This window comes from Rhodamnia argentea, chromosome 1, assembly GCF_020921035.1.
Source record: "Rhodamnia argentea isolate NSW1041297 chromosome 1, ASM2092103v1, whole genome shotgun sequence".
Lineage (NCBI taxonomy): Eukaryota > Viridiplantae > Streptophyta > Magnoliopsida > Myrtales > Myrtaceae > Rhodamnia > Rhodamnia argentea.
Window position 1 is genome coordinate 28,245,836 of NC_063150.1, and position 24,084 is coordinate 28,269,919.

Genomic DNA, 24,084 nt, shown 5'->3' on the forward strand with positions numbered 1-24,084 from the left:
AATAATAAGCACAACCCCGCGTTTAACGCCTCAAGGTAAAATAATAACAGAGCCCGCGTCATAACGCCTCAGGCTATAATATGGTCTCATAAAATACATACCCCGCGTCATAACGCTTCAGGGTAAAATTTCACACTGCCTCTTAATAATTCCAAGTGAAGACCATATAATCATAATAATTCCTCGATTGCTCGGCCGATACCACACGATCTCTTAATTCCTTCCAATCGATCAATTTTCGCCACGTGATCTTGCTAAATTTCCTGATTAGCAGATCGAGATTGTGACATTATGAAATTTCCGTCCTTTTTGAGATGTATGAATGAGGAATGATCTATCGGTGTATTTCGGTTAGATTTCACTCAGATCCGATCAATCATGAGTTAACCGACCAAAAAGGGAAAGGCTAACGCGCGACAAGATATGTGGACATAGGAAACTCAAATAAGAATTGGCATTTTGACCATAAGGATTGCAGAGGGGATATTTAGAGCCAAGAAAAAGCGATCTAAAGACGATTATGGAATTCATTGCTAGTATTGTATGATTGGTACGCGGGTAATTCCGCTTAACCAATGTATAATTTGCGAACTTTTCCTAAATCGATTTCTGAAGATCGAAACCTATGGACTAGTGATAAAACCTTGCAATTACATGACAACCAAAATGGCCATTGTCATGACCCGAACCCTACGAACCGTCGACATCCCACCGGGTCTCGCTTGCGTACGGTTCTCCAGGATCCTCAAGCCAACAAAATTAAACAACACACGCGGAAGCAACAACAACCCCCATACAGAGAACCAACAAAACTAAGATAACTTGGGATGGTAATAACACACATATGTACATATATACAAAGTTGTTACAAACTGTCAAACCTAGGGCTTTAGAGGCCACTATACAAGCCCATGACCACCTATAACAAAAGACACGTGGTCGAAGCCCGCTACACAACCAAAATACAACACGCCACAAAACTACGAGGCCAACTATGTAATCCTCGTCATCGTCCTCGTCCTCGCTACCCAACACAAACCCATATCGAGCTGCCAGCTCAGCCTCATCTAACTCTGGAGACTCTTCGGCATCCGAAGGCTCCACAACTTCACCATCTGCTTCTGCAGGTACCACGCCTACGGGGTCGGGCGCCAAAACTTCAGGTACAGCCTCGGGGTTCACCACCTCTCCATCTAGGGGTGCAGCATTCACAAGATCATACTCCCCGACTCCATTAAAGGGAACATCAAAACCTCTCAATGGCCCCACGGTCAGGTCCCCGTGGTGATAAGTCCATGCCACAAAAGTCTGAAGCTTCCAGTATAACTCTCCGGTATCTACCCAAACTATAGTTGCATATCTATAATAAACTTAATTCTCCCCAACAGGATACTCTGTCACCTGCGTATCCATGTCCCGGGGAATACCGAACTTCGGGGGCGGAACACTCATGGCTGAGGCGGAGGGTCCGAAAAACAACGAACCCACGACGGGTGAGATAAAATCTCAATAGGAAAATCTCTAACCCTAAATCAAGTCGCTAGTGCCTCCGGACACCTTTTCATTAAAAAATTTTCCAACAATCCTCCTTTCTTACCCAAAAATTCACAATTAAAATCCAGAAAATCCCATTCTTTCTCTGAAAATTCTCACACCTTCTCAAATATTCTACGTTACTCCCGTCTCGGCATTCCACGCCTCGGTCCGATAATAAAATATTCTACGTGCTCCAAGACCCGTTTTTAACACATCAGACCATAATATAAATATCCACATTACTCCGAAAATTTCTACGTTACACCGAAAATATTCCACGCTACCCGAGAAGATTCCACGTTACTCCAAAAATATTCCACGTCACTCCAGAATATTCCACGTTACTCCACCGCCATCATACAAGTTCATAACGTTGAGCCTCGAACCTTTATGGAACACGGCTCTATATATATACCAGGGTCTCGGACACAAAGGAATACGACCCATAAATCTCAGTCTCGGACACATAGGAACACGATCGGATTAAGTCTCGGACAATTAGTCGAACACGACTCACTTTGGTCTCGGACGACTTAATTGAACACGACTTTCATACTTTCTCGGTCTCAGACAATCAGACGAATACGGCTCACTTTGGCCTCGGACGACTTGATTGAATACGACCCTCACATTTTCTCGGTCTCAGACAATCGGACAAATACAGCTCACTTTGGCCTCAGACGACTTGATTGAATACGACCCTCACATTTTCTCGGAATAGTTCGGGACCACGTGATTCACTCACATTAGAGAATTAATAATTTGGGATCACCCGATTAATTCACACTAATCCAAATATTAATCCAGACTACCCGATCAATTAATACTACCATAGTGTTCAATCCACTCCATGCGACCATATTATGCTAACGTAGCAATTTATAAATCACGTGCCATTAAAATTATACTAATGTGGAAATTTATCACGGCCGAACAATAATAATTTTCTAACATATAATTAATTTACGACTATAGTACTAAACTATAGTAATCATGCCACATTTAATTGGTACCATGGCATAACAACTTTATGTCACATAAAAGTAACCCTAGTTAATATACAAACTAACCATGGTTCAAAAATTAACTAGAGTCAAATACTAACCTAACCATGATTAATAAATAGCATAAAGTAACCATAGTTAGACATAAAGTAACCATAGTTAAACTTTGAACAGCAATTATCTTCTTGACTTTACTATTCATGCAAGAACAAGCTTTCTCTCTCCTCCAAATCTGCAATTTTCGGCCAGCACAATTTCACCCTCAAATTCACCAATTTCTTCATCAAAAATTCACAATTTCATGGTCTTTTAGCAGCCTAGTCACCTAATTTAGGTTTAGAAACAATCCTACCTCAAAAACTCGCAAAACCTCCGTTGAACGGTTGAGGAAAAGCCCGAACCAAGTGGCGATTCCGGCGGTCCTTGCACGGCCGGCGACTCAGCAACGATCTAGTGACTCCAAGCGCTCCAAAGTGACACCAAAGAAGGCTTGAAGAATTTTCGGCAATGGCGGGTGTGAGAGAGAGAGTTCGGCCAAGGGAGTATGAGGTAGAGAGAAAGTGAGCTAGAGAGAGAGTGGGTTCTTGCAAATAATGAGGAGGAAGAAGACCTAATAATAAATAATATAAGTTGAGAGTAATTAATTGGGTCAACAAAGTCAAGAGGAAAAAAAAATAATTTCCTCCCCACAAGACTAGTCAATCTCGGCCAAAAGGGCAAATGACCAAAATACCCTTCGTTCCAAGTGAAAAATGGGGTATTTTTCAAGGGCAAATGGGTCCTTTCCCACACCCAGTCCAAATCTACTTTTCCTGAACCTCTTTGGGGCGAACCATGAAGGAATTGCACACAGGATGAGGAAACGTCCAAAATTTTTATTTATTAAAACCCCTAAAGGTCCGACGTCAAATTCTGAAGCTCGATTCGTGATCAATCTCGATCAATAGAATTTTCAGCGCATCTCAAAATAACGGGCGGCTTTTAGAAGTTACGCGTATCAACCCGTGATTAAAATCACGTTTAAGAATTACTCGAGCCCCGGCGACCTTGGTTGTCATTCAATTGCGAGGATCAATCACTAGTCTCGATGAACACGATCGTTAGAAATAATTCGGGGACGTTCGGAACCCATGCGAGGTCGAACGGAATCACCCGTGATCCAAGCGTAGGGTATTACCCAAATCGTTCCTTAATTATTCTAGGATCGGCCTATATTGGTCCAAAATATTCCCTCGACAATTTTCATAGCCAAAGAGTCAGTCCGGGATCGAGTTCTTAGGTCCACGTACTTGATTTTCCTAGTTAGCCATTCCCATTTGGTTAGTCCGCTCGAGAGGGATCAATTCCGACCGAGATTCGGCTGAAATACATCGATGAGACTTTTCATTTATTCAGGGCTTCAAAACGAGCCGGATTATAGGATGTCATAGCCATGACTAGAGTATGCCTAAGAGTGGTGAAAATCACCGAGTCGATACGCGTAATGTTGCTACAAAAGCCGCCCGTCAGTTTGAAACAAACTGGAATTACAATTGATAAAAAATGAATCAGGAAATAAAATCTCAAAATTTGGACAAAGGAATTGAAGAATTCAAATTTTGATTTTGGATTAGCGTCGCCTCATTGAAAGCAACCTGTGGTGGAAAAATCAAATTTTCAGCCGACGGAAGTAAAATGGCCGTTTTGCCCCTAGAGTATTAATTTTTGTTTAAAGTATAAGGAAGGGCAATATGGTCTTTTAGGAATACATCTCAGCTGAAATTACTAGAAAATTATGGTTAATAATGGTTAAAGTAATTTATGTGGTGAAGGATTTATTTGCCAAGTGTCAAATGGGGGTGGTGGGTGATTGACTATTACTTTCTTGAAGCAATAATTCAAGAAATTAAGGGATAATATCAAAGAGGGAAGCTTGCTTCAGCTGAGAACTCCCGTAAGCCTCCCTTCCCCTCCAATTTCAGCTTCTTCTTCTTCTCCTTGCTATTGCAGACAAACCAGAAACCGCCTCACCTGAACCAGTTTCTGATCACTCCTTCAAATGGTTACTGCTCACTCCCCGGCAAACCACTAGCCACAAGCTGACTACCCCATGAAATTTCAGTCTTTTGCCGACCTTCTCCAATCGGAATCACCTCATTTGGTCACCGGAACAGTTATGGCCGGCCAAAAGAAAATCGGTCAACGGTTTTTGAGTCAGCTGAGGGCGTGACTTGAGTTGTTGCTGGCCGGTTAGAAGAAGAGGGAATCCATTTGGCTTGGGCACTTGGAACAATAATTGTGAGTAATTTTTACCCTTCCTAGAAAATAAATATGTTCACGGATGTAATAATTGTTGGAATGTAATACAGTACGATGGGATTTGTGACTGGAATTACTGGATTAGTTATGTATTGTTTGGGCCAATAAGGTGGTATAGGGGACCTAAGGCGTAGAATGCGTAGGTTCCACGAATCATTAAGCCCGAGGCATGTTTATGAGGGCGAGTTTATTGACATTGAGATCATATAGCCCGAGGCGTTTTGACGCGGGCTAATATATTGAATTTGAATTAAGTCTGAGGCGTTTCTACGCGGGCTAAGGTATTGAAATTGAAATGTAATGCCCGAGGCGTGTTTACGCGGGCAAATGAGAGTGAAATTGATATGATGCTTGAGGCGTTCTTACGCGAGTGACTTGATTTTGTTATTGAAATTCGTGTGATGCTAGTGCGACTACTTAGGTCTTTATTTCGATAAATTGTTCTATTTGAATGCCATTCATGCCGAGTTCTCCGAATTGCGTGAGGTTACCAAAGTTGAATTTTTCTGCTATGCCATGCTTTTACATTTCCTTCTTTTATTTTATCTTTGAACTGGTGGTCTAGTTAGGGTTAGGATTTATTCGTTGAGATGTCAATCTCACCCCTTTGTGGAACCCCCCCTTTTAAGAACCCCGACTTTGAAGATGGTTCTAGTCAGATTAGGCGACCCAAAGGAGAAGACGGTAACTTTTGAGGAGTTTCCTAAAAATAAAGGTGTAGTATATGTTAGAAAGTGTACCAAGGTTTGGGTAGACTTAGGAGCGGGACAGATGCAGCCTCATCCATTTGAGTCTTGGTTCCTCCGCCTGGGAGATGGCGACCTATAGGGTCTTCTCCGACCCGAGGACGTTCCAGTGGAGGTTGTTCCAGAGTGGTGCCACCCGACTCGTCCCGAGATACAGACGGACGTAGAGATATCCGCAGCGGGATCTAGGAACATATCGTAGAGGAGCCCTACCCCAGTAGATGATCGACATGTTGTGGTGATTTCAGATTCGGAGGATGAGGAAGACACCGACAGTGAGACAGAGGAGGAGATTGCAGAGACAGATCCAGATTATGTACCGACGACTGCCGAGGACGAGAGTGGCGGGGTTATTGGGAGTTCTTCTACCTAGCTTAGATATTCCAGTTCGCTTTGGACCACTTGAAGTTGCTAGATCGTCGACGAGTCGCCGGCCGTGCAAGGATCGTCGGAACCGCCACTTGGTTCAATCTTTTCCTCAACCGTTGAACGGACATTTTGCGAGTTTTTGAGGTAGGGTTGTTTCTAAACCTAAATTAGGTGACTAGGTTGCTAAAAGACCATGGATTTGTGAAATTTTGATGAAGAAATTGGTGGATTTGAGGTTGAATATGTGCTGGCTGAAAATTTGCAGAAATGGAGGAGAGAGAAAGCTTGTTCTTGCATGAATAGTAAAGTCAAGAAGATAATAGTGGTCAAAGTTTAACTATGGTTACTTTATGCCCTAACTAGAGTTACTTTATGCTATTGTTTAATCATGGTTAGGTTAGTATTTGACTCTAGTTAGTTTTTGAACCATGGTTATTTAATATATTAACTAGGGTTACTTTTATGTGTCATAAAGTTGTTATGCCATGATACCCATTTAAATGTGACATTATTACTATAGTTTAGTACTATAGTCGTAGATTAATTATATGTTAGAAAATTATTATTGTTCGGCCGTGATAAATTTCCACGTTAGTATAATTTTAGTGGTGCGTGATTTATAAATTGCTACGTTAGCGTAATATGGTCACATGACGTGGATTGGATACTATGGTAGTATTAATTGATCGGGTAGTCTGAATTAATATTTGGATTAGTGTGAATTAATCGGGTGATCCCGAATTATTAATTCTCTAACGTGAGTGAATCACGTGGTCCCGAACTATTCTAAGAAAATGAGAAGGTCGTATTCAATCAAGTCGTTTGAGGCCAAAGTGAGCCGTATTCGTCCGATTGTCTGAGACCGAGGAAATGTGAGGGTCGTATTCAATCAAGTCATCCGAGGCCAAAGTGAGCTGTATTCGTCTGATTTTCTGAGACCGAGAAAGCAAGAAAGTCGTGTTCAATTAAGTCGTCCGAGACCAAAGTGAGTCGTGTTCGACTAATTGTCCTAGACTTGATCCGTTCGTGTTCCTATGTGTCCGAGACCGAGATCCGTGGGTCGTATTCCTATGTGTCCGAGACCCTAGTATATGATTAGAGCCATGTTCCATAAAGGTCCGAGACTCAATGTTATGAACTTATTTGATGGCGGCGGAGTAACGTGGAATATTTTGGAGCAACGTGGAATATTTTGGAGCAACGTGGAATATTTCCGAAATAACGTGGAATATTCTGGAGCAACGTGGAACATTTTTGGAGTGCCGTGGAATATTTTCGGAGCAACGTGGAATTTTTGGAGTAATATGGACATTTATATTTTGGCCTGATGCGTTAAACGCGGGCCCTGGAGCACGTAGAATATTTTATTGTCGGACCGAGGCGTGGAACGCCGAGACGGGAGTAACGTATAATATTTGAGAAGGTGTGAGAATTTTCGGAGAAAGAATGGAATTTTCTGGATTTTAATTGTGAAGTTTTAGGTAAGGAAGAGGGATTGTCGGAAATTTTAAAATGAAAATGTGTCTGGAGGCACTAGCGACCTGATTTAGGATTAGAGATTTTCCTACTGAGATTTTATCTCACCCCATCGCGGGTTCGTTGTTTTTCAAACCCTCCACCGCAATGATCCGACCCGGAGATCGAGACGCTAGGAGAAGTTGTGGAGCCTTTGGATGCTGAGTAGCCGCTTGAGATAGCGAGGACGAGAATTAGGATAGTTGTCCTCTTAGTTAGTGTTGTAGGGTGTTGTATTTTGGGTTGTGTAGCGGGCTTCGACCACGTGCCTTTTTGTTATAGGTGGTCACGAGCTTGTACAGTGGCCCCCGAAGCCCCGGGTTTGACAGTTTGAAACAACTATGTATATATGTACATATGTGTGTTTTTACCATCCTAAATTATCGTAGTTTTGTTGGTTTTCTGTACGGGGATTGTTGTTGCTTCCGCATGTGTTGTTTAATTTTGTTGGCCTGAGGATCCTAGAGAACCGTACGCAAGCGATGCCAGGTGGGATGTCGACGGTTCGTAAGGTTCGGGTCATGACAATGTAAAACTAAGAAATTGAAGAATTTGTAATAACTATATTTACTAGAGCCTTTTCTTAGCAAAGTTGTTTATATTCTTCTTTTCTAAGCTCAATCTTTCTGACTTGCTCCTATGCAATCAAGGTCCAACAAAGTCTCATTGGTTTGATCCCGTAAAATCTAGCCCATTTATTAACGTATTCATTTATTGTGATGCCTTATCTAACGAAAGGCCCTTTTATCTAGAACAATATGAAGGATCTAATCGAAAACACACGTCAGTTTGCCAAACAAGTCTAAAAGGACAAAAAAAAAATGAAGGCATATCTGTTTGATCAGAGGTTTAATACATCATCTTATTGAAAGCACGGAAAATGGATTTGCTAGATTGTGCCTCAATTAAATCATATGTAATTGATTGCCTTTAGTGGATATCGTTATTGCGTTAGCCATGTACTTCACATGTTTCTAGCGTGGATCAAGCATCAAAAGAAGTACTTGGTGCAATTATGGCCTAGCCTCCTTATTTATCACTCAACATTGTCTGGTCGGATCCGGTATGGATTTAGTCTATTCTCAGGCCACACATCTATTACTATTAGGGGGCTGCTCCTATGTTATAATCTGTAACGACTCGCACAAGATGTGAACCACTTGTGGTAGGTATCTTCCATCCGATAATGAATTTGGGATGTCTCAGAAGATCTCCCGTCGCTGGTGGTGCATCTGCATGGCATCAGAGATCGTGACCCCCGGTGAACGCATTATATCACTCCAGCTCGACATGGTTCAAGAGGTTCTCCTCGAAAGGCAATATAGCTCAAGAACCGGATAAGGAACAAGGAATTCTCGTTGCAAAGGTTGTTTGGTTCTAGTGTTTTATTTTTACACGTGCCTCGTTAACAAATATTTCCGGTACTGATTAAGTATATCTATATGAAATAATTTAATTTTCAAAAATAATAGTGCATAAAATTTAGGACAGTTACTATATTGGAAAATGTAAAACTTATTTGATTGGTTACTTAATAAGTTCTACAGGACTACTCCCTCATAAATTTCTCTTTAAATTGTACATCCCTCTATATGACATACTCAGAATTATAGATATCACCATTCGTTAAGAGCCCATTTGATACAATCGTGGCTGACTGTAACTGTACTTTGTTGTATTGTAGCGGCGCAGTGAAGTACCGCAAGTTATGTGTTTGGCAATGCATGTTAGAACAAAAAAAACAAAAAAACAAATAACCTAGACCGGACTGGCCAAGTTTTTTCATGCTTTTATGGGCTCAAGCTGGGCCATCGGGCTTGAATTAATTATTCGATTTAAACCATTTGGTCTGTCGGGACTCAAGGTACATGAAGGACAACTTTGGAGGTGTTAAGATGACTTTTCTTTTTAGGGCCAAAAGATCATTTAGGATAGCTTAAGCAACTGATTGATAAGTAGAATATATTCGCTTACAAGTTACGGATAATCACAAAGGGAGATCTACTAGATGGCAATTCCAAGGTGATGCATGATTTACTGAGGCTCCATTTATTTTGTGGAAAGTGAATGATTTGAAAAATATTTTTTGAAAAATAATCGCTCATATATCTCATAAAGATAAATGAACCAAACATAATTTCATCATCTCCAAAAATATTTGAAGCCAAATTATTGGTGATAATGAAAATGTTTTCCACCGACAAACTATTTTAAGCGATACAAGCGATCGTTTTTCAGAAAATACTTTTCAAAATATTCATTGTCTGTGAAACAAACAAAGCCGGAGTCGATCGTTACTCTTTCAAGATTTATTGGGACATGACTGTATGCGAAGCCAACAAATCCCAAGCCATTCCTCACACAAAAGCTCCAGGCTAGAGCCAAAAAGAAAGAGCTAAAAAAAAACACTCGAGTTCCAATAATTATCACCCCAAATGATTTTGAAAGAGCACTTAAAGAACTGTCATCGGAGTTTGCCAAAAGTTACTCTTTAAATCTCTTTGACAATCTTATAGTCCTGTCTTTGCCCTGCTTGATGTTATCTTCCTTGAGCTTCGCACCTTTCTTAACATGATACTCGCTAATCATCTTGGAGACGCATCCACTATCAACTGATGTGAACTTCACCTCATAGACAATGAAACCAATTTTGTCAAATTGGATACCACTTTCACTCAAAGTATATTGCAGTAAAAGTTCTCAACTTCAAGAATGTCAACCTTGTGCTTCGTGTACTTGATGTGAGCACGTGTCACATGCATTCATGTAAGTAAATAATTTTGACTTTTGTAGTCTATAAAGAAGTCAACGTTGTAGATAAACATCTATTATCTGACTTAACTTTGCCGAAGTTGGTCAGCTTAAAGCTACCAACTTCACCATCTGTCTCGATGAAATCGACACACCTAGGACAATTTTGGGAATGATGTTGTGCGAGTCAAGGACCAAAGCTTTGAACATTCTTGATGGAGCCACAAGAGATGTGAACTCCAGAGAGTATGTTATGACACTCACGTTTTCCTAGTATGAAACAAAGTAAAATGAAGTCAACTAAGAAATGAAGGATTTGGTCTGATTCCTTAGGCAAGGGCAGCGACCCTTGTCGGCCACTCACAGTTGACCGAGTGCCGTGATCATCGTTGCCACCAGCAAGCTCTTTTACGCCCTCAGCCCATTGCCGATAGCCTCCACCAGTCCTTAACAATAAAATAAAATAAAAAATTACTTCAGTGTCGGTTGTACCACCTAAGACGGCCAGCGAACACGTTATTAATTTCCAACCAAAATTAGCCAGACGGACGAAATTGGCAAATTGTCAAAAAGTTTAGACTAAATTGATCAAATTGAAAGATTTATGTCTGAAATGGCACAAATACAATAAGTTTAGGATTTTTTTGGTAATTTTTACTATAAAAAGCAGTTTTAAAGTCTTGGTAAATGTTTGCATAACCATCTGTTGCTGATAACAAATGGTCAAAGTGTCTTCTTTGTAAAAGATTGCCAATCTACGTAAAAATAATAATTTTTTTATTTTTTACACATTTTAAATTTATGGTACCTTTACATTGCTGGCAACATTTGTTCCCAACATTCGTACCTTTAAATTTTCTGCCCTCCACATTTTTGGTCCAAAAATCAAGAAAGGGCCATTCAACTTTTATCTATCGGACTACTTTGTTTAATTTTAAAGTTGTTTCACCCTTTTTGTTGGAACATGTTGCAATCACAACCTAAATGCCCTGTTTGTCTCAGAGAACTCCTATGTAAAATCATGATTAAGGATGCGTGGGGAAAAGCTTCATCAGGGAAAATGCTTTTTGGAAAATCATTTTCTAGGAAAATAGTTAATATTCCTATGTTTGGTGATATGTGATCTCAAATATTTTTTGGTGTTTGGATCTCATTTAGAAAACGATTTCAATCTCATGACTTTGTCCCATGCTAAAAAAATCAAAATTTTAACTTATTTATCTCTTCTGCCTTGTTTCTTTTTTTTTTTTCCTCCTCCGCCGGCCATGAGGCTTGCCGGTTACTAGCGAGCCTCGAGCTCGCCGGCCCATGTCTATAGCCGGTTGCCGGTAGATGCCAAGGCCACGCTACCAGCGGAGAAAGAAGAAAAAGAAAAGAAGAAAAAAATATTAAAACAAAAAATCACGGACAGAAAACAATTACAATCAGTTTGACACCTCTCTTTCAAGAGGATTGCTGCATGTCAAGCCAAAAATTTGAAGAATAAAAATATAAATGTAAAATTTAAAATTCAAAAATGTATAAAATATTGAAAAATTCGAGATGAGCATTTCCATGAAGTGTTTTTACCTTTTTAAGATCTAGGAATTCACTTTCCGAACTTTATGCATCAATTTTCCATTGATCGGAAAGTGTTTTCTGTTGACCAAGTTATTTTCGAGGAATCAAACGAGTAACAGTCTGGAAAATCAATTCCCAAAAAATACTTTCACTGAAACAGATGCGCCCTAAGTAGTTAAAAGCTTTCTCGCAAGAGATTGAAGGGTGATTAGTGATGAAGAGGCACAATAGAATCATTAACCCACTCGATCTCTTAAGAAATGTATTTATGGCATCTCTTCGAATTAATCCAGGACTTAAATGCACCAGAATGGTTGGGCCCACAATTTGGCATCTAAACCAGGATGTAATAACCAGACGTAGTCATATGGCCTTTACATATATCAATTGTCTTTCACATTAGTCGTAGCTAGAGACTTCTTGAAAATATTATAAGTGGAAATTTAAGATAACTGAAGCACCTAGTTTTTTTTTTTTTTTTTTTTCGTCGAAAGCAACTCAGGTTTAAGTTGAGCAATATTTAACCTTGGTTATGAGAAAGGGCCGGGGCTATGACCTTTTCAGGGAATGGATTGCTTATTCGTGGTTCAAGTCGTTCAAGTTTTGTTGCCTCCAAACCCTTTTGAAACATAGAAATTCACGAAAAAAATCACACAAAAGCTCAAATTGAGCAAGAAAAAGGAAAAACCAATAACATACAATTTTTACAATTTTCCGCCACTTTAACTCTCATATTGCTCAATTGACCAAAAAAAAAAAAAACTCATATTGCTCTCGATCAAATAGAAAAAACTCATGTTGTTCTTTTTCAAAATTCCATTTAAGCGCAAATATCAGGATTTGCCAAGAGATACTCCTTGAAGGACTTTAATAGTCCCATAGCTATGTCCTTGCCTGGCTTCATGTCAACTTCCTTGAGCTCAGCCCTATTGGAGAAACGTCTCGTAATAATTTTGATCATTTCTGACCTATCCTTGGTATAGAATCTACTTTGTTGAGTGCAGATGTTTGTGATCATGTTTAAGGACTACGTCATATCCGTGGTGTGATTCATCGGGTGAAGGCTGAATGTCCAGATACATTTTTGTAAACAGCCCCGGCGGACTTAAAGATCTGTTGATGACAATGTTTATGTCAAAGCTGTAAAGATCACATTGTTGGCGACGTTCAATCAACGACCTTTTGAATATATTCATTGAAGATAAAGATTATAGCCATTGTTGGGTGGATATGCGCAACTGAAGATCAGGAAGATTCACGAGGAACAGAAAACAGGCGTTTGTCAGAATTGGCAGAGCATTCAGCATGAAACAACAGTTACAGAACCTATGTTTGGATAGCCAACACTTGTTCAAAGAAAGGAGCTGTATGGGCGGTTCCATTCCCGGACAGGAGCACCAATGGACTTCTAAAGACTACTTGCTTCTCTAGGACATCTCCAAGTGGAAGATTGAAAATGCCTATACGAGAGAGGATCTCGAAGGCCAAATGTCAGAGACGCATCACACTTAATCCAAATATTTTCTCTAAGATGCTTGTCTTATTGATTATTTTATAATCTCTAAAGATCTTTACTATGATAGTCTTGTCATGCTGTAATCGAGCAAGAAATCAAGTGTACAAGAGTTAGTGAGAGCATGAGTTCTGACAGTGTGATCTAGCATTTGAAATGGATCAGCATTGGCCAATTGTAACTTGTTGGGCATATTACTAGTGTAATCTAGCCCGACTTGTCATTGTTAGTAGGGAGAGTGGACATAGGCTTGGTAAATAAGCCAAACTACTATAAATTGTCGTGTGCTAGCTTTTCATTCCTCTTGGTAACTGATATATGCACCCAAGCATCAACAAAATCGATTTCATTGTCTACAAGGTGAAGTTCATCGCCATTGGATAATGGTAGATGTGTCTGCAAGATGACCAGTGAGCACCATTCTAAGGATGGGGATTGTTGGGCTAACAAATATTTACTCCGAGAAAGAAGCCGAGCTCCGGCTTTGCGAAATCAAGGAGGCTTATTCAGAGGAGGCGACCTTGGCATCGAGGTCCTTCAATTGGTTCAGCAGGTCAGCATTCGCAATTTTGCCTCCGCTCACGTGCCTTGATCCTCGATGTCATCATCCAATTTCTCATCCATGCGAGGTTGTTTCAAAACAGTGCAAAACAAGAGAAAATGATCTAGAGAGGCCAGGCTTGGGACACTTCTTGGCCCCTTAGTGTCTCATAATTCGAAATGTTCAAGCATCGTAATTTGTATAGAAAATTTTGGCAAAATAACACATGGAGTATCAATATTTGTGTACGGCGCTCACTTTAATGTCAATATTTTTTTTGGATCACTTAAGTGTCAAATCGGAGAAAAAAAATCACTTAAGTACCAATTCCGGCAAGACATAATTACTTAAGTGTCAATTTCGACCACGCAGTACACATGGCATTTTTTATTAATTTTTCAATATTATGTGGATTTTTTTAAAAAAAAATTAATCCACATGGCATCCACGTGGAAATTTAAAAAAAAAAATCAATGCACGTGGATGCCATGTGTAATATCTATTTACAAAATAAGCTAAAATATTTTTAAAAAATTAAATTAAATTTTAAAAAAGCTAAATAACAAAAAAAGAAAAAATTGATAAAGATATGTTGCAGCGCGAGGGCTCGGAAGCCCTCGTCGCCGCTGCCCACCATCACCTGCGGTGGCCGGCAACGGGTGAGGACCGGTCGACCGCGGGCTACCCGGCCAAGCGCTAGCGAGGACCGGCAACCCTCATCGATTTGGGTGAAGGCCGCAACCCTCACCCAAATTAGCTGGCCCTCCCCAGCGCTTGGCGTGGTGACCTCCTCCCCCTCGTCCAATGGCCAAGGGTCGCCGATCCAGGCCAACCAACCCCCACCATTGCTAGCAATGGTGGGCCAGCAGCGGCAAGGGCTGTGAAAGCCCTTGCCGCTGTAGATCTTGAATTTTTTTTTTAGTTAATTTTTTAACTGTTTTTATTTCTTTTTCAGCTTTTAGCTTGTTAGATGGAATTTTTTATTAGTTTATGGCCTTTTTCTTTAATGCTGATTGGGATCTCCAGCGAGCCACGTATGCACCAAGTGTAATTTTCAGCAAACCTCGCTAGATTTGGCACTGAAATAACCATTTTTCAAAAAAAAAAAAAAATGGCACTTAAGTAATCCAAAAACCTATTATACTAGCAAAGTTCTTTATTATATTGTGTCTCACCGGTGTTAACAATGTGAAAGATCAACTTAAGATATTAACTATAAATAGGCATATCAAAATAGGTCATAAACTCATCTCTTAACCTACCTTTGATGGGCTAAATTGTTATATGGTTAGTTATATTCTATAAATGGGGCATGAATAGATTCAAAATGATGAAGCCCAAAATAATATGAGTTTCAAATGAGTCCACTTTCTCACCTCAACTTGTGTATGTATTTTCTTAAAGTGGGTTAAATATTAAAGCCTTTTAACAATATTGGTCGGGTCAATATGAGTACATGTTACTAGATTTGTATTGTATGAAAATGAGTCAAAACGGATTAAATGTGTCGATTTGGATCGAACCATTTTCGACCCGACCCACCCTTTTAACGGGTCTGGCAATAGAGCATAGACAACATTATGAAGACATAAGGGAGGCCTTTAACACTCCCACTGTGTGGAGGAGACTTTGGAATTCTTTGCTCAACCCATTCCGACTTTCATTACAAAAGACTTCGGACACAACTTGACGGAAAAAATCAACAAAATGATGCTAAAATCGTCCGTCGAGCAGTTGTCATCGAGTAATTGATATACGTACTTAGCTTACTATTCAATGACTTCAATTTTTAAACTGAAATTAGGAACAATTAGGAAAGCTAATGGGCTCAAAATTCCGGTTCCTTTTTGCCGATTAATTGTCAAATTGTCTAATCAGCCTTTATAAGGAACACTCTTTTTACTTTTACAATCATGCCCTTTAGGTGTTTTTTCTTTTTAATTTTATTTTTAGGTGCTTTTTTCACGCTCTCCTACCAAGCGACACCCAAAACAGAGCCCTCCGTTTTTCGGATGCCCTCTAAAAAAATTCGTTTGCCTATCGTTCGGCAAGAAGGAAATTTGGCAACTTCTTCGCATCAATTCGGCTACATTTCTGAGTTATCAATCCGGAAAAAACTTCAAATCTGATTAGAAGTGAAATGAATTTGTAGTTAGCGAAAATAACGATCACATAATTTGAAATCTTCGAGCATCATAATTTGGATAGGGAAATTTAGGATAACTTTTGTTTTAGGGCTAGAAGGAAATTTGGCAACTTATGTGTGAATAGAATAAATTCACATGAAAATTTGAATAAATGAATAATGATCACAAATGCAGATCGACTTTAGAAAAAAAAATCCAAGAAAATGCATCAATCATTGAATTGCTCATTGCTCATTCCTCATTCAAGTTTTATTCTCACATGACCTTCTAGTTAACCAACAAATCCTTTAGAACTTAGAAAGACAACTAAAAAATTCATTCCACCCACAAAAGCTCCAAGCTAGATCCAAAAAGAAGCATACAAAAGAGATCCCCTCAAGTTCCAATAATAATCACTTCAATGGATTTTGAAAAGAGCATTTAAGCACAAACATCTCGGGGTTCGCCAAGAGGTACTCTTCAACTGTCTTGAACAATCCCATAGCCCTGTCTTTGCCCTACTTGAGCTTTGCACCTTCCTTAACATGATAGTCGCTAGTCATCTTGCAGACGCATCCACCATTAGCTGATGTGAACTTCACCTCATCGACAATGCAGTCAATTTTGTCGAACTTGATATCACTTTCAATCAAAGTATATTTGCAGTATAAGTTCTCAACATCAAGAGCACCAATCTTGTGCATTCTGTACCTGATGTGAGCACCTATTACATGAATTCCCAAGAGTAAAAAGATTAATTTTGAGGATTACATTCAATAATAAACTTTACGCAGTAGAGAAACATCTATGATACTTACTTTCCCCAAAGTTAGTTTGCTTGATGCTGCCAACTCCGCCATCTCCCTCGACAAACTTGACGCTCTTAATGCCCTCAGGGACAATCTTGGGAAGGATGTTGTGTGAGTCAAGGACCAAAGCCTTGAACATCCTCGATGGAGCGACGGCAGATGTGAACTCTTGAGAGTAAGGGACAACACCCATGTTTACCTTGTGAGAAACAGAAAGAAATGAACTCAAGTAAGAAAGGGAAGGATTTGGTGTTATTGCTATCGAAGAAGGCTTGAACTGACGAAGATCGTGAAGAGAATAACATGATATTTATGGGCAAGTTGATAGTTCAGCAGTCCTCCATCATTTAAAGCACTCCGAATTGGACCATTCGACCTTGCTGGAAGCGTTTCTTCTTTTCTTATTGGGCGGAGGCACCGGTCATCTAGAAGATGAAGAAGCAACCCTTCATTTTCCAGGGAAGATATATTATGAGTTATTCTGTTATGTAGGAGTCTAAATCATCCTAAGTACTTATTCGCAAGAAATAATTCTTGTGATTATATATGATATTGAGGACAACCAACACTGTACTATTGTAGTACATGAAGTCTGTATATACAAAATTGGCCAACGATTAAACTTCTATAGAATTTCTAGATGATGAACAAACAAATTGGTCAACTTTCCAAAAACAACACTTGCGATTATTAAGACTTAATCAGTAATGCTTAAGCCTTTAAACTTTGAATGAAAAACACTAATATTATTAGGGTTAATACAACGGAAAAGCCTAATCTGGTACACTTAGGATAAACATCTATTGTCCTACTTACTTTTGCCGAAGTTGGTCTGCTTAATGCTACCAACTCCACCATCTCCCTTGGTGAACTCAACGCTCATGATGCCCCCGGGGACAATCTTGGGAATGACATTGTGCGAGTCAAGGACCAAATCCTTGAGCATCCTCGATGGAGCAACGGTAGACGTGAACTCCTAAGAATAGGTAACGACACCCATGTTTTTTTTGTAAGAAGCAAAGAGAAATGAACTCATGTAGGAAATGGAAGGATTTGATGTGATTGCGATTGAAGAAGGCTTGAGCTGATGAAATTATAGGCAAGTTAGTTGTTTAGCAGTCCATATAAGCATTCAAAATTCAAAGACTCCGAACTGGACAAATCAGCCTTGCTTTTACAAGGGGCAGAGCCACCCGGAGTCTAGAAAATTAAGGAAAAGGACAAGTTCATTACAGATCAAACATGAAGGACTGTATTCTTTGTTCACGTCGGGTTCACCTATATGGCGGGCGTAGTACAATTTAAATTGGTGACGTCAATAGGGATATAAACTTCACAGGTGTGTAGAATTTCATTGAAATTATCTATCATGCCCACAATGGATTCTTATATACATTAGTTGCTCCATTATATAAATGTTCGAATTCATTGTTTTTTAAGATTCTCCAGACATTTAATCAAGTTCAACTACTCCATTCTCAAGTCACTATCCACATTATCTAAATACATCGACAAAAGATTTCACAGCTTCGATTTTATCTGTCCAGTATCACATTAAAAGAAGAATTTAAACTTCGACCTCCGGTTGTGTTGATATTTCATTACTAATGAAATTCCACAAAAGAGTCCGAATCTAATTCTAATTCTAATCTCTAAAAAGGAGTTAGTTACTAATGAATTTCCACAAAAGAGGAAAAACATGTATATGAATTAGTCTTTAAACACGAATCTAATATCAATGCAATGAGATTTTTATCTTTTCAGTTTAATTTCTTTTTTTCTGCATTGTTTGCGGAGATATTTTCTTTGAATGTTTTGAACGAATCCGAATTCTAGATAGTTTTTGCGCAACCACCTAATCTTTTTGTTGCAGGAATCTTGTTGTGGCGGGCCGCTAGACTCGCACTTCTTCATCCTTTTGTTTGAAATAGTCCTTGACACTATCAGATTTTCCAATCTCAACCTCTCGCCAAATCACCGATTTCGCTCCATATATATCCAATCACGCTTCCAACCGTGCGTTCTAATAGATGTATCAGTGACGTACATCTAGGTAAGGCTCCTTCATGTCGCCGAGCCGGCGGTCGGCTTCCTCCTTAGAGTCGTAGGTCCTGGCGAGGACGCAATTCGCATCATCCAAGCGTCCTTGCATGACGAGCCACCGGGGGAATTCCGGCATGGCGAGGATCGCCATGGCAAGCAGGGCCAAGGAGATTGCTCCCTCGCATAGAATGAGGCGCCTCTCGTTGAATTTGATTTTGGAGAAGAAGTAATTGCAGCTATAGCCAACAACGATGCCAACGCAGTCATTGATGAACACAACTATTCGTGGCTTGTTCACCGACCTCCCCGAGGTAATTAATCATTTTCTTTTCCCTTTTTTTTTTTTTTTTTTTTGCTAATCTTGTATTATCTTTCGCAATTTTTCATATATGTTTTGGTGGTTCAGGTGTTCATCAATGTGGGCATAGTTGTCAGTTTGGCATCTCCTGCTATGCGAGGGAGCTCGCCATTACGCTCCTCGCGATGCCGGAATTCTCCAGTGGCTCATCGTGCAGGGACACTTGGCTGATGCGAATGGCGTCCATGCCAGGATCTGTAACTCCAAGAAAGAGGCCGAGCTCCAGCTTGGCGACATCAAGGAGGCTTGTTCGAAGGAGGGCGACCTAGGCATGAAGGTCCTTCAATTGGCCCAGCAAGTCGGCGTTCGCACTTCGGCCTCTGCTCGTGTGCCTTGGTGCTGCTGTTCCAGAGAGAGCCCAGGCTTGGGACACTTCATGACCCTATGTGTCTCATAATTCGAAATGTTAAAAGCATCATCATTTGTGTAGAGAAGTTTAGGCTGATTTTCTTTTATGGGCAGATGGAAATTTGGCTAATGCTGTATGAATAGAATAAATTCGTTTACGAATTCGACTCGACCATTAATAATCACAAAGGGGGATTTACTTGAGGGAAAAATCGAAGGCAATGCATCAATCATTGGATTGCTAATTGCTCTTTCAAGTTTTATTCAAAGTTTGAAGCACTCCGAATTGGATTGGCCGAACAACTTTCAAGCCTTTCATGTTTTCTTCTGGGAGGAGCCACCGATCATTTGGAATGTTAGGAGAAAGGACAAGTCACGAACAAAAGCTCTTTTCGTCTGGCCATTAGTAATATTTTTCTTAGGTCGAATTGGAATGCTAACATTAGCGAAACCTTATTACATCTAAAAGAGATTAAATATCTGATTTCGAGCAGAAGATACCGAAGACGTTCCAATTACCATTATTTAGCAATCACATTCGTATATTTCTTTCCAAACTAAGTCTCGAATATAGAGGTAATCGTGGCGCTATTTGGCTGCTATTTCTTTCCTAACTAAGTTAACCCCTTTTTCGACTCTGGTTTGCTGGATACAATCTTTTTCCTAAAGGAAGTTTAATTATTCATGTTATGAACTGATTTAGACACGAATTTTAGGCCTATAATAGACAACCATGACCGCCATTGCTAAGGTAATGATTCAAAGTTCGTTCATTGAGCCATCAAGAACAGTCACCAAGCGATTTATTTTTTTCCTGTTTCCGAAAGGCAATTTGCTAGTTTGACTGTTCTATTGCCATGATAGCTACGTCATTGGGTCGAAATGACTGTACACCAAACTTTTCTGCCATTTTTTTTCTGGTCAAATTTTCTCTCCCTTCCTTTAGAAATTCATCTATAAGTCAAGTGCAAATTCACCTTCTTGGGCAAAATCCGTAACTCATTGGTTTGCTCATTGCTCCTCATTTGTATAGGAATCACACCATAAAAACCTTTCCTCACCCAAAAGCTCCGAGGAAGAGCCAAAGGAGACAGGGAAGATACAGTAGAAACTTTCCACTCGCTTTATTATTTCATCACTCATAAAAGATTGAGAAAAGAAGCATTTAGGCGCAATCATCGGGGTTGGCCACAAGGTACTCCTCAACGGCCTTGTACAATCCCATAGCTTTGTCTTTACCCTTCTTGATCTCCTCCTCTTTGAGCTCACAACCTTCCCTCACATGGTACTCGCTGGTCATCTTGCAGACGGATCTACTCCCAGCCGCGACGAATTTTACTTCTTCCACGACGAAGTCGATCTTGTCGAACTTGATGTCGCTTTCGATCATAGTGTATTTGCAGTACAAGCTATCTGCATCGAGAACCTCCACCTTGTGCTTCATGTACTTGATGGGGGAGCCTGTTGCGTAAATTCATCAAAGCAAAGAAGTTAATTCTTAATTCCTAGATCTATACACAGACTTAGACATGGTAAAAGTACGAGTATGATCCTACTTACTTTCAGCAAAGTTGGTTTTCTTGATGCTGCCAACTCCACCATCTCCCTCGATGAACTCGACGCTCTTGATGCCCTCGGGAACAATCTTGGGTAGGACATTGTGGGACTCAAGGACCAAAGCCTTGAATATCCTCGATGGGGCAACGCTGCTTGTGATCTCCAACGAGTAGGTGATGACTCCCATGTTGGCCTGGTAAGAAACAAAGAGAACTGACCTCAAGAAGGGTGGTGGAAGGGTTTGGTTAGATTGCCAGAGGAGATGGCCTGAGCTGATGGAGATGATAAGCAGAACTTCTTGGTGCTTATAGGCAAGTCCATTGCTTAGAACTCCATCCTCTTTCAAAGTTCAAAGCACTCCGAATCGGACAGAGCCGAATTACTTTCAAGCCTTTCTCGTTTTCTTGTTGGGAGCAGCCCCTGATTATCTGGAAGGTCAGGCAAAAGGTCAAATCGCGATGAAAGCTCCTTTTGTTTGGCCATTATTATAGCAGCCCAACATGATGTATTGGAATTAATGAGAAATTACATATTCATTCGCAGACATTTGGGCCATTACGATAGTCTATACTTGGTACACCACATGTCTAGAAAAAGTAATTCAAATCAAATATTTTGATCATGATGTGAATTATCTATTTTCGTAGGAACGAAAGCATAAAATAAGTGAGTTTAAATAAGTTAATCCCTTTTTCAGCTTCAAATTTCCAGGACACAATCTTTTTTGAAAAGAAAGTTGAACTTTTATATCATGAATTGATTTAGACAAGAATTTTACGCTCGATATCTGACAACCATGACCACCGTTGTTAAGATATAATTCTACGTTTGTTCGTCGCGCTAGCGAGGACAATCGCGGAAATAAGTTTAGGAGCCGATTCTCTCGGAGAAAGGACGGACTCATGTCTCCCATCGTTGTATCGAGGGCTGAAATTGATGGTGCATAAAAAGATAACAAATGAGTCATAGGTATCATTGCACGGTCGGCTAGCAGCTCAGTAGTCGAAGCTTTGTCAAAAAGAGAATATTGGAACTCGCCGATGGAAGCGTAAGCAGCAGCTCTTCTTCTCGCCTGCAATATGCTTAGTCCTTCAACATCCAGAAAGTAATTTTTTAAATGGATTGTAATGCCTTAATTGATGTCAGCTAACAAAAGGGTCTGCATCCTCAGAGTATTCAACATTTGCTTATAGATTCCTGCATCCTACTTCACCACAATCCGGGTTGGAATGAAGCTTGGATCCGTAAACCACATAACGGAGCTAATGATGGGCTTGCAAATTGGGCTATTGATTAAACAGGAACCACTTCTTCTTTTCTTTTTCACAATCTTCCATCTGAAGTTAAAAAATATTATACCGCTAGAGTCTTCTTTACTTAAATTTTTAAGGGAAAAATTCAAAAAAAGGCCCGAAGTCCTCATGTTTTCTGAAATAAGGGCCCCGAGTGAACACTGTTTCAAAAAAGGGCCCGAAATCTTCATATTTTCTCAAATAGGGGCCTCAAGTGAATATTGTTTCAAATAAGGGTTTGAAATGACCTTAAAATCTCAAAAAAGGCCTGATTCAAGGGTGTTTTAGTCTTTTTACTTATTTAATTTTTTTCTTTTTATTATAGGTTTTGTTATCTGTTTCCACCAAAAAAAAACAAAATAGGAGGAAGTTTACATTCACAAGCGTGGTCGCCGGCGACCCCGGCGGCCCCGCCGGTCAGAGGCGAGGGCCTCTGGCCCTCTCCAAAACCGGGAAAGGGTCGGGCCCTCTCCCGGATCTGGGTGAGGCCGGCGGTCCCCGCCCGGATCGAGGGTCGCCAGCCGTCGTCCGTCGTCGCCGGGGGGGGCCCGGCGACCCCACCGGCCTTCGCCGCGCCCGCCGACCCCCCACCGGCGGTGGGCCGGCGGCCACGGGCGGGAGGGGCAGCCCTCCCGCCTGTGCATACCTTTTTTTTTATTTTTTTTAATCAGGAAAAAGAAAAAAAATAATAAAAAATTAAAATGTGAAATAACGAAAATACCCTTCAAGCCGGACCCTTTTTTAAAACATTATAACCACTTCGGGCCCTCAATTGAAACGTACTATATTGCTTCGGGCCCTTATTTGAAAAATCAAGAGGACTTCAAGCCCTTTTTTAGATTTTTCCCAATTTTTAATGTAGGTTTTCCGCATCCTGTTTGTAATGCTTTGTTTGAAATGAAAAGTCAACTCTAGGGGAAAAAGATGGATCCGATTTATTTGTGCTTCGAAAGTCAATTTTCTAGTTTGACTTTTCAAATGGCACAGTAGTTAAGCCATCGAATGGAGTTGACCGTGCTCTAAACTTGGATTAACTCACGAAGAAGTTTTACTTTTCAAATGGCACTAAAGCTTCTGACCCCCCTGAAGGAAAATGTCACTAAAGTCAAGTGATCGAACGTACTCTAAACTTGGATTAACTCGCAAAGACAAATGTCTCTATTATGACCGTTCTTTTTTTTTTTTAAATTTTGTTCTTCCTTTTATTTTTCTTTTTTGCTAATCAAATTTCCTCCATTTTATTTGGGAAGCAATGCTTGCTTTCCATGATTTTCAAAGAAGCACACTATAGCTCAATTAATCAACCTTAAGTTGCATAATTATGATGATACAGTAAATGGAAAATTGATCTTTTAGGCTGCATTTGGTAACGCTCCGGAAACGTATATGGTAAAAAAGTGTTCCCAAAGTGTTTCGGGAGCACTTTTGAAAAACAGAAACATTTTTGGGGCACAAAACAAGAAACAATAAAAACTTGCTTTCGTGTTCCTGGAGCACATTTTAGAAATACATTTGAAACATTTTTTAGAAATAATTGGTAATAATTTTATTTTTTAATATACTTTCTTCTCTTTTGTTCTTGCACGATGTTGACACTTAATTTTTAATCATTTTATTCTAGAAAATTAATTAAAAATACCAAAATAATTCATAAAACTAAAAAATCAACCTTGGAAGCTTTGGCCTAGCCTTAGGAACCAATTTTGAACAAAAAATAG

General features: G+C 39.9%; 2 protein-coding genes across 2 annotated transcripts; both read right to left on the reverse strand.

Moving 5' to 3' along the window:
• Window positions 1-12,599: 12,599 nt before the first annotated feature.
• On the reverse strand, window positions 12,600-16,961 carry LOC125313612 (major strawberry allergen Fra a 1-3-like). Its single transcript, XM_048273361.1, has 3 exons — window positions 16,778-16,961; window positions 16,482-16,683; window positions 12,600-12,705 (listed from the first exon to the last, which is right to left on the reverse strand). The coding sequence occupies exons 1-3, from the start codon at window positions 16,959-16,961 to the stop codon at window positions 12,600-12,602; spliced, it is 492 nt and encodes a 163-aa protein (XP_048129318.1).
• Window positions 16,962-20,645: 3,684 nt separating this feature from the next.
• LOC125313609 (major strawberry allergen Fra a 1-3-like) lies at window positions 20,646-21,340 on the reverse strand. The gene is made up of 2 exons (XM_048273358.1): window positions 21,078-21,340; window positions 20,646-20,978 (listed from the first exon to the last, which is right to left on the reverse strand). The coding sequence occupies exons 1-2, from the start codon at window positions 21,259-21,261 to the stop codon at window positions 20,683-20,685; spliced, it is 480 nt and encodes a 159-aa protein (XP_048129315.1). The 5' UTR covers window positions 21,262-21,340; the 3' UTR covers window positions 20,646-20,682.
• Window positions 21,341-24,084: the final 2,744 nt, after the last annotated feature.

Excerpts from the sequence above, each read along its gene's own strand:
- LOC125313612 (XM_048273361.1), bottom strand. The coding sequence starts at position 16,961 with ATGGGTGTTGTCCCTTACTCTCAAGAGTTCACATCTGCCGTCGCTCCA. Across the intron at positions 16,684-16,777 it reads GCAAACTAACTTTGGGGAAA|GTGCTCACATCAGGTACAGA; the intron begins GTAAGTATCATA and ends TTCATGTAATAG. Across the intron at positions 12,706-16,481 it reads AAGGAAGGTGCAAAGCTCAA|GGCTGAGCTCAAGGAAGTTG; the intron begins GTAGGGCAAAGA and ends TTTCTCCAATAG.
- LOC125313609 (XM_048273358.1), bottom strand. The coding sequence starts at position 21,261 with ATGGGAGTCATCACCTACTCGTTGGAGATCACAAGCAGCGTTGCCCCA. Across the intron at positions 20,979-21,077 it reads GAAAACCAACTTTGCTGAAA|GCTCCCCCATCAAGTACATG; the intron begins GTAAGTAGGATC and ends TTTACGCAACAG.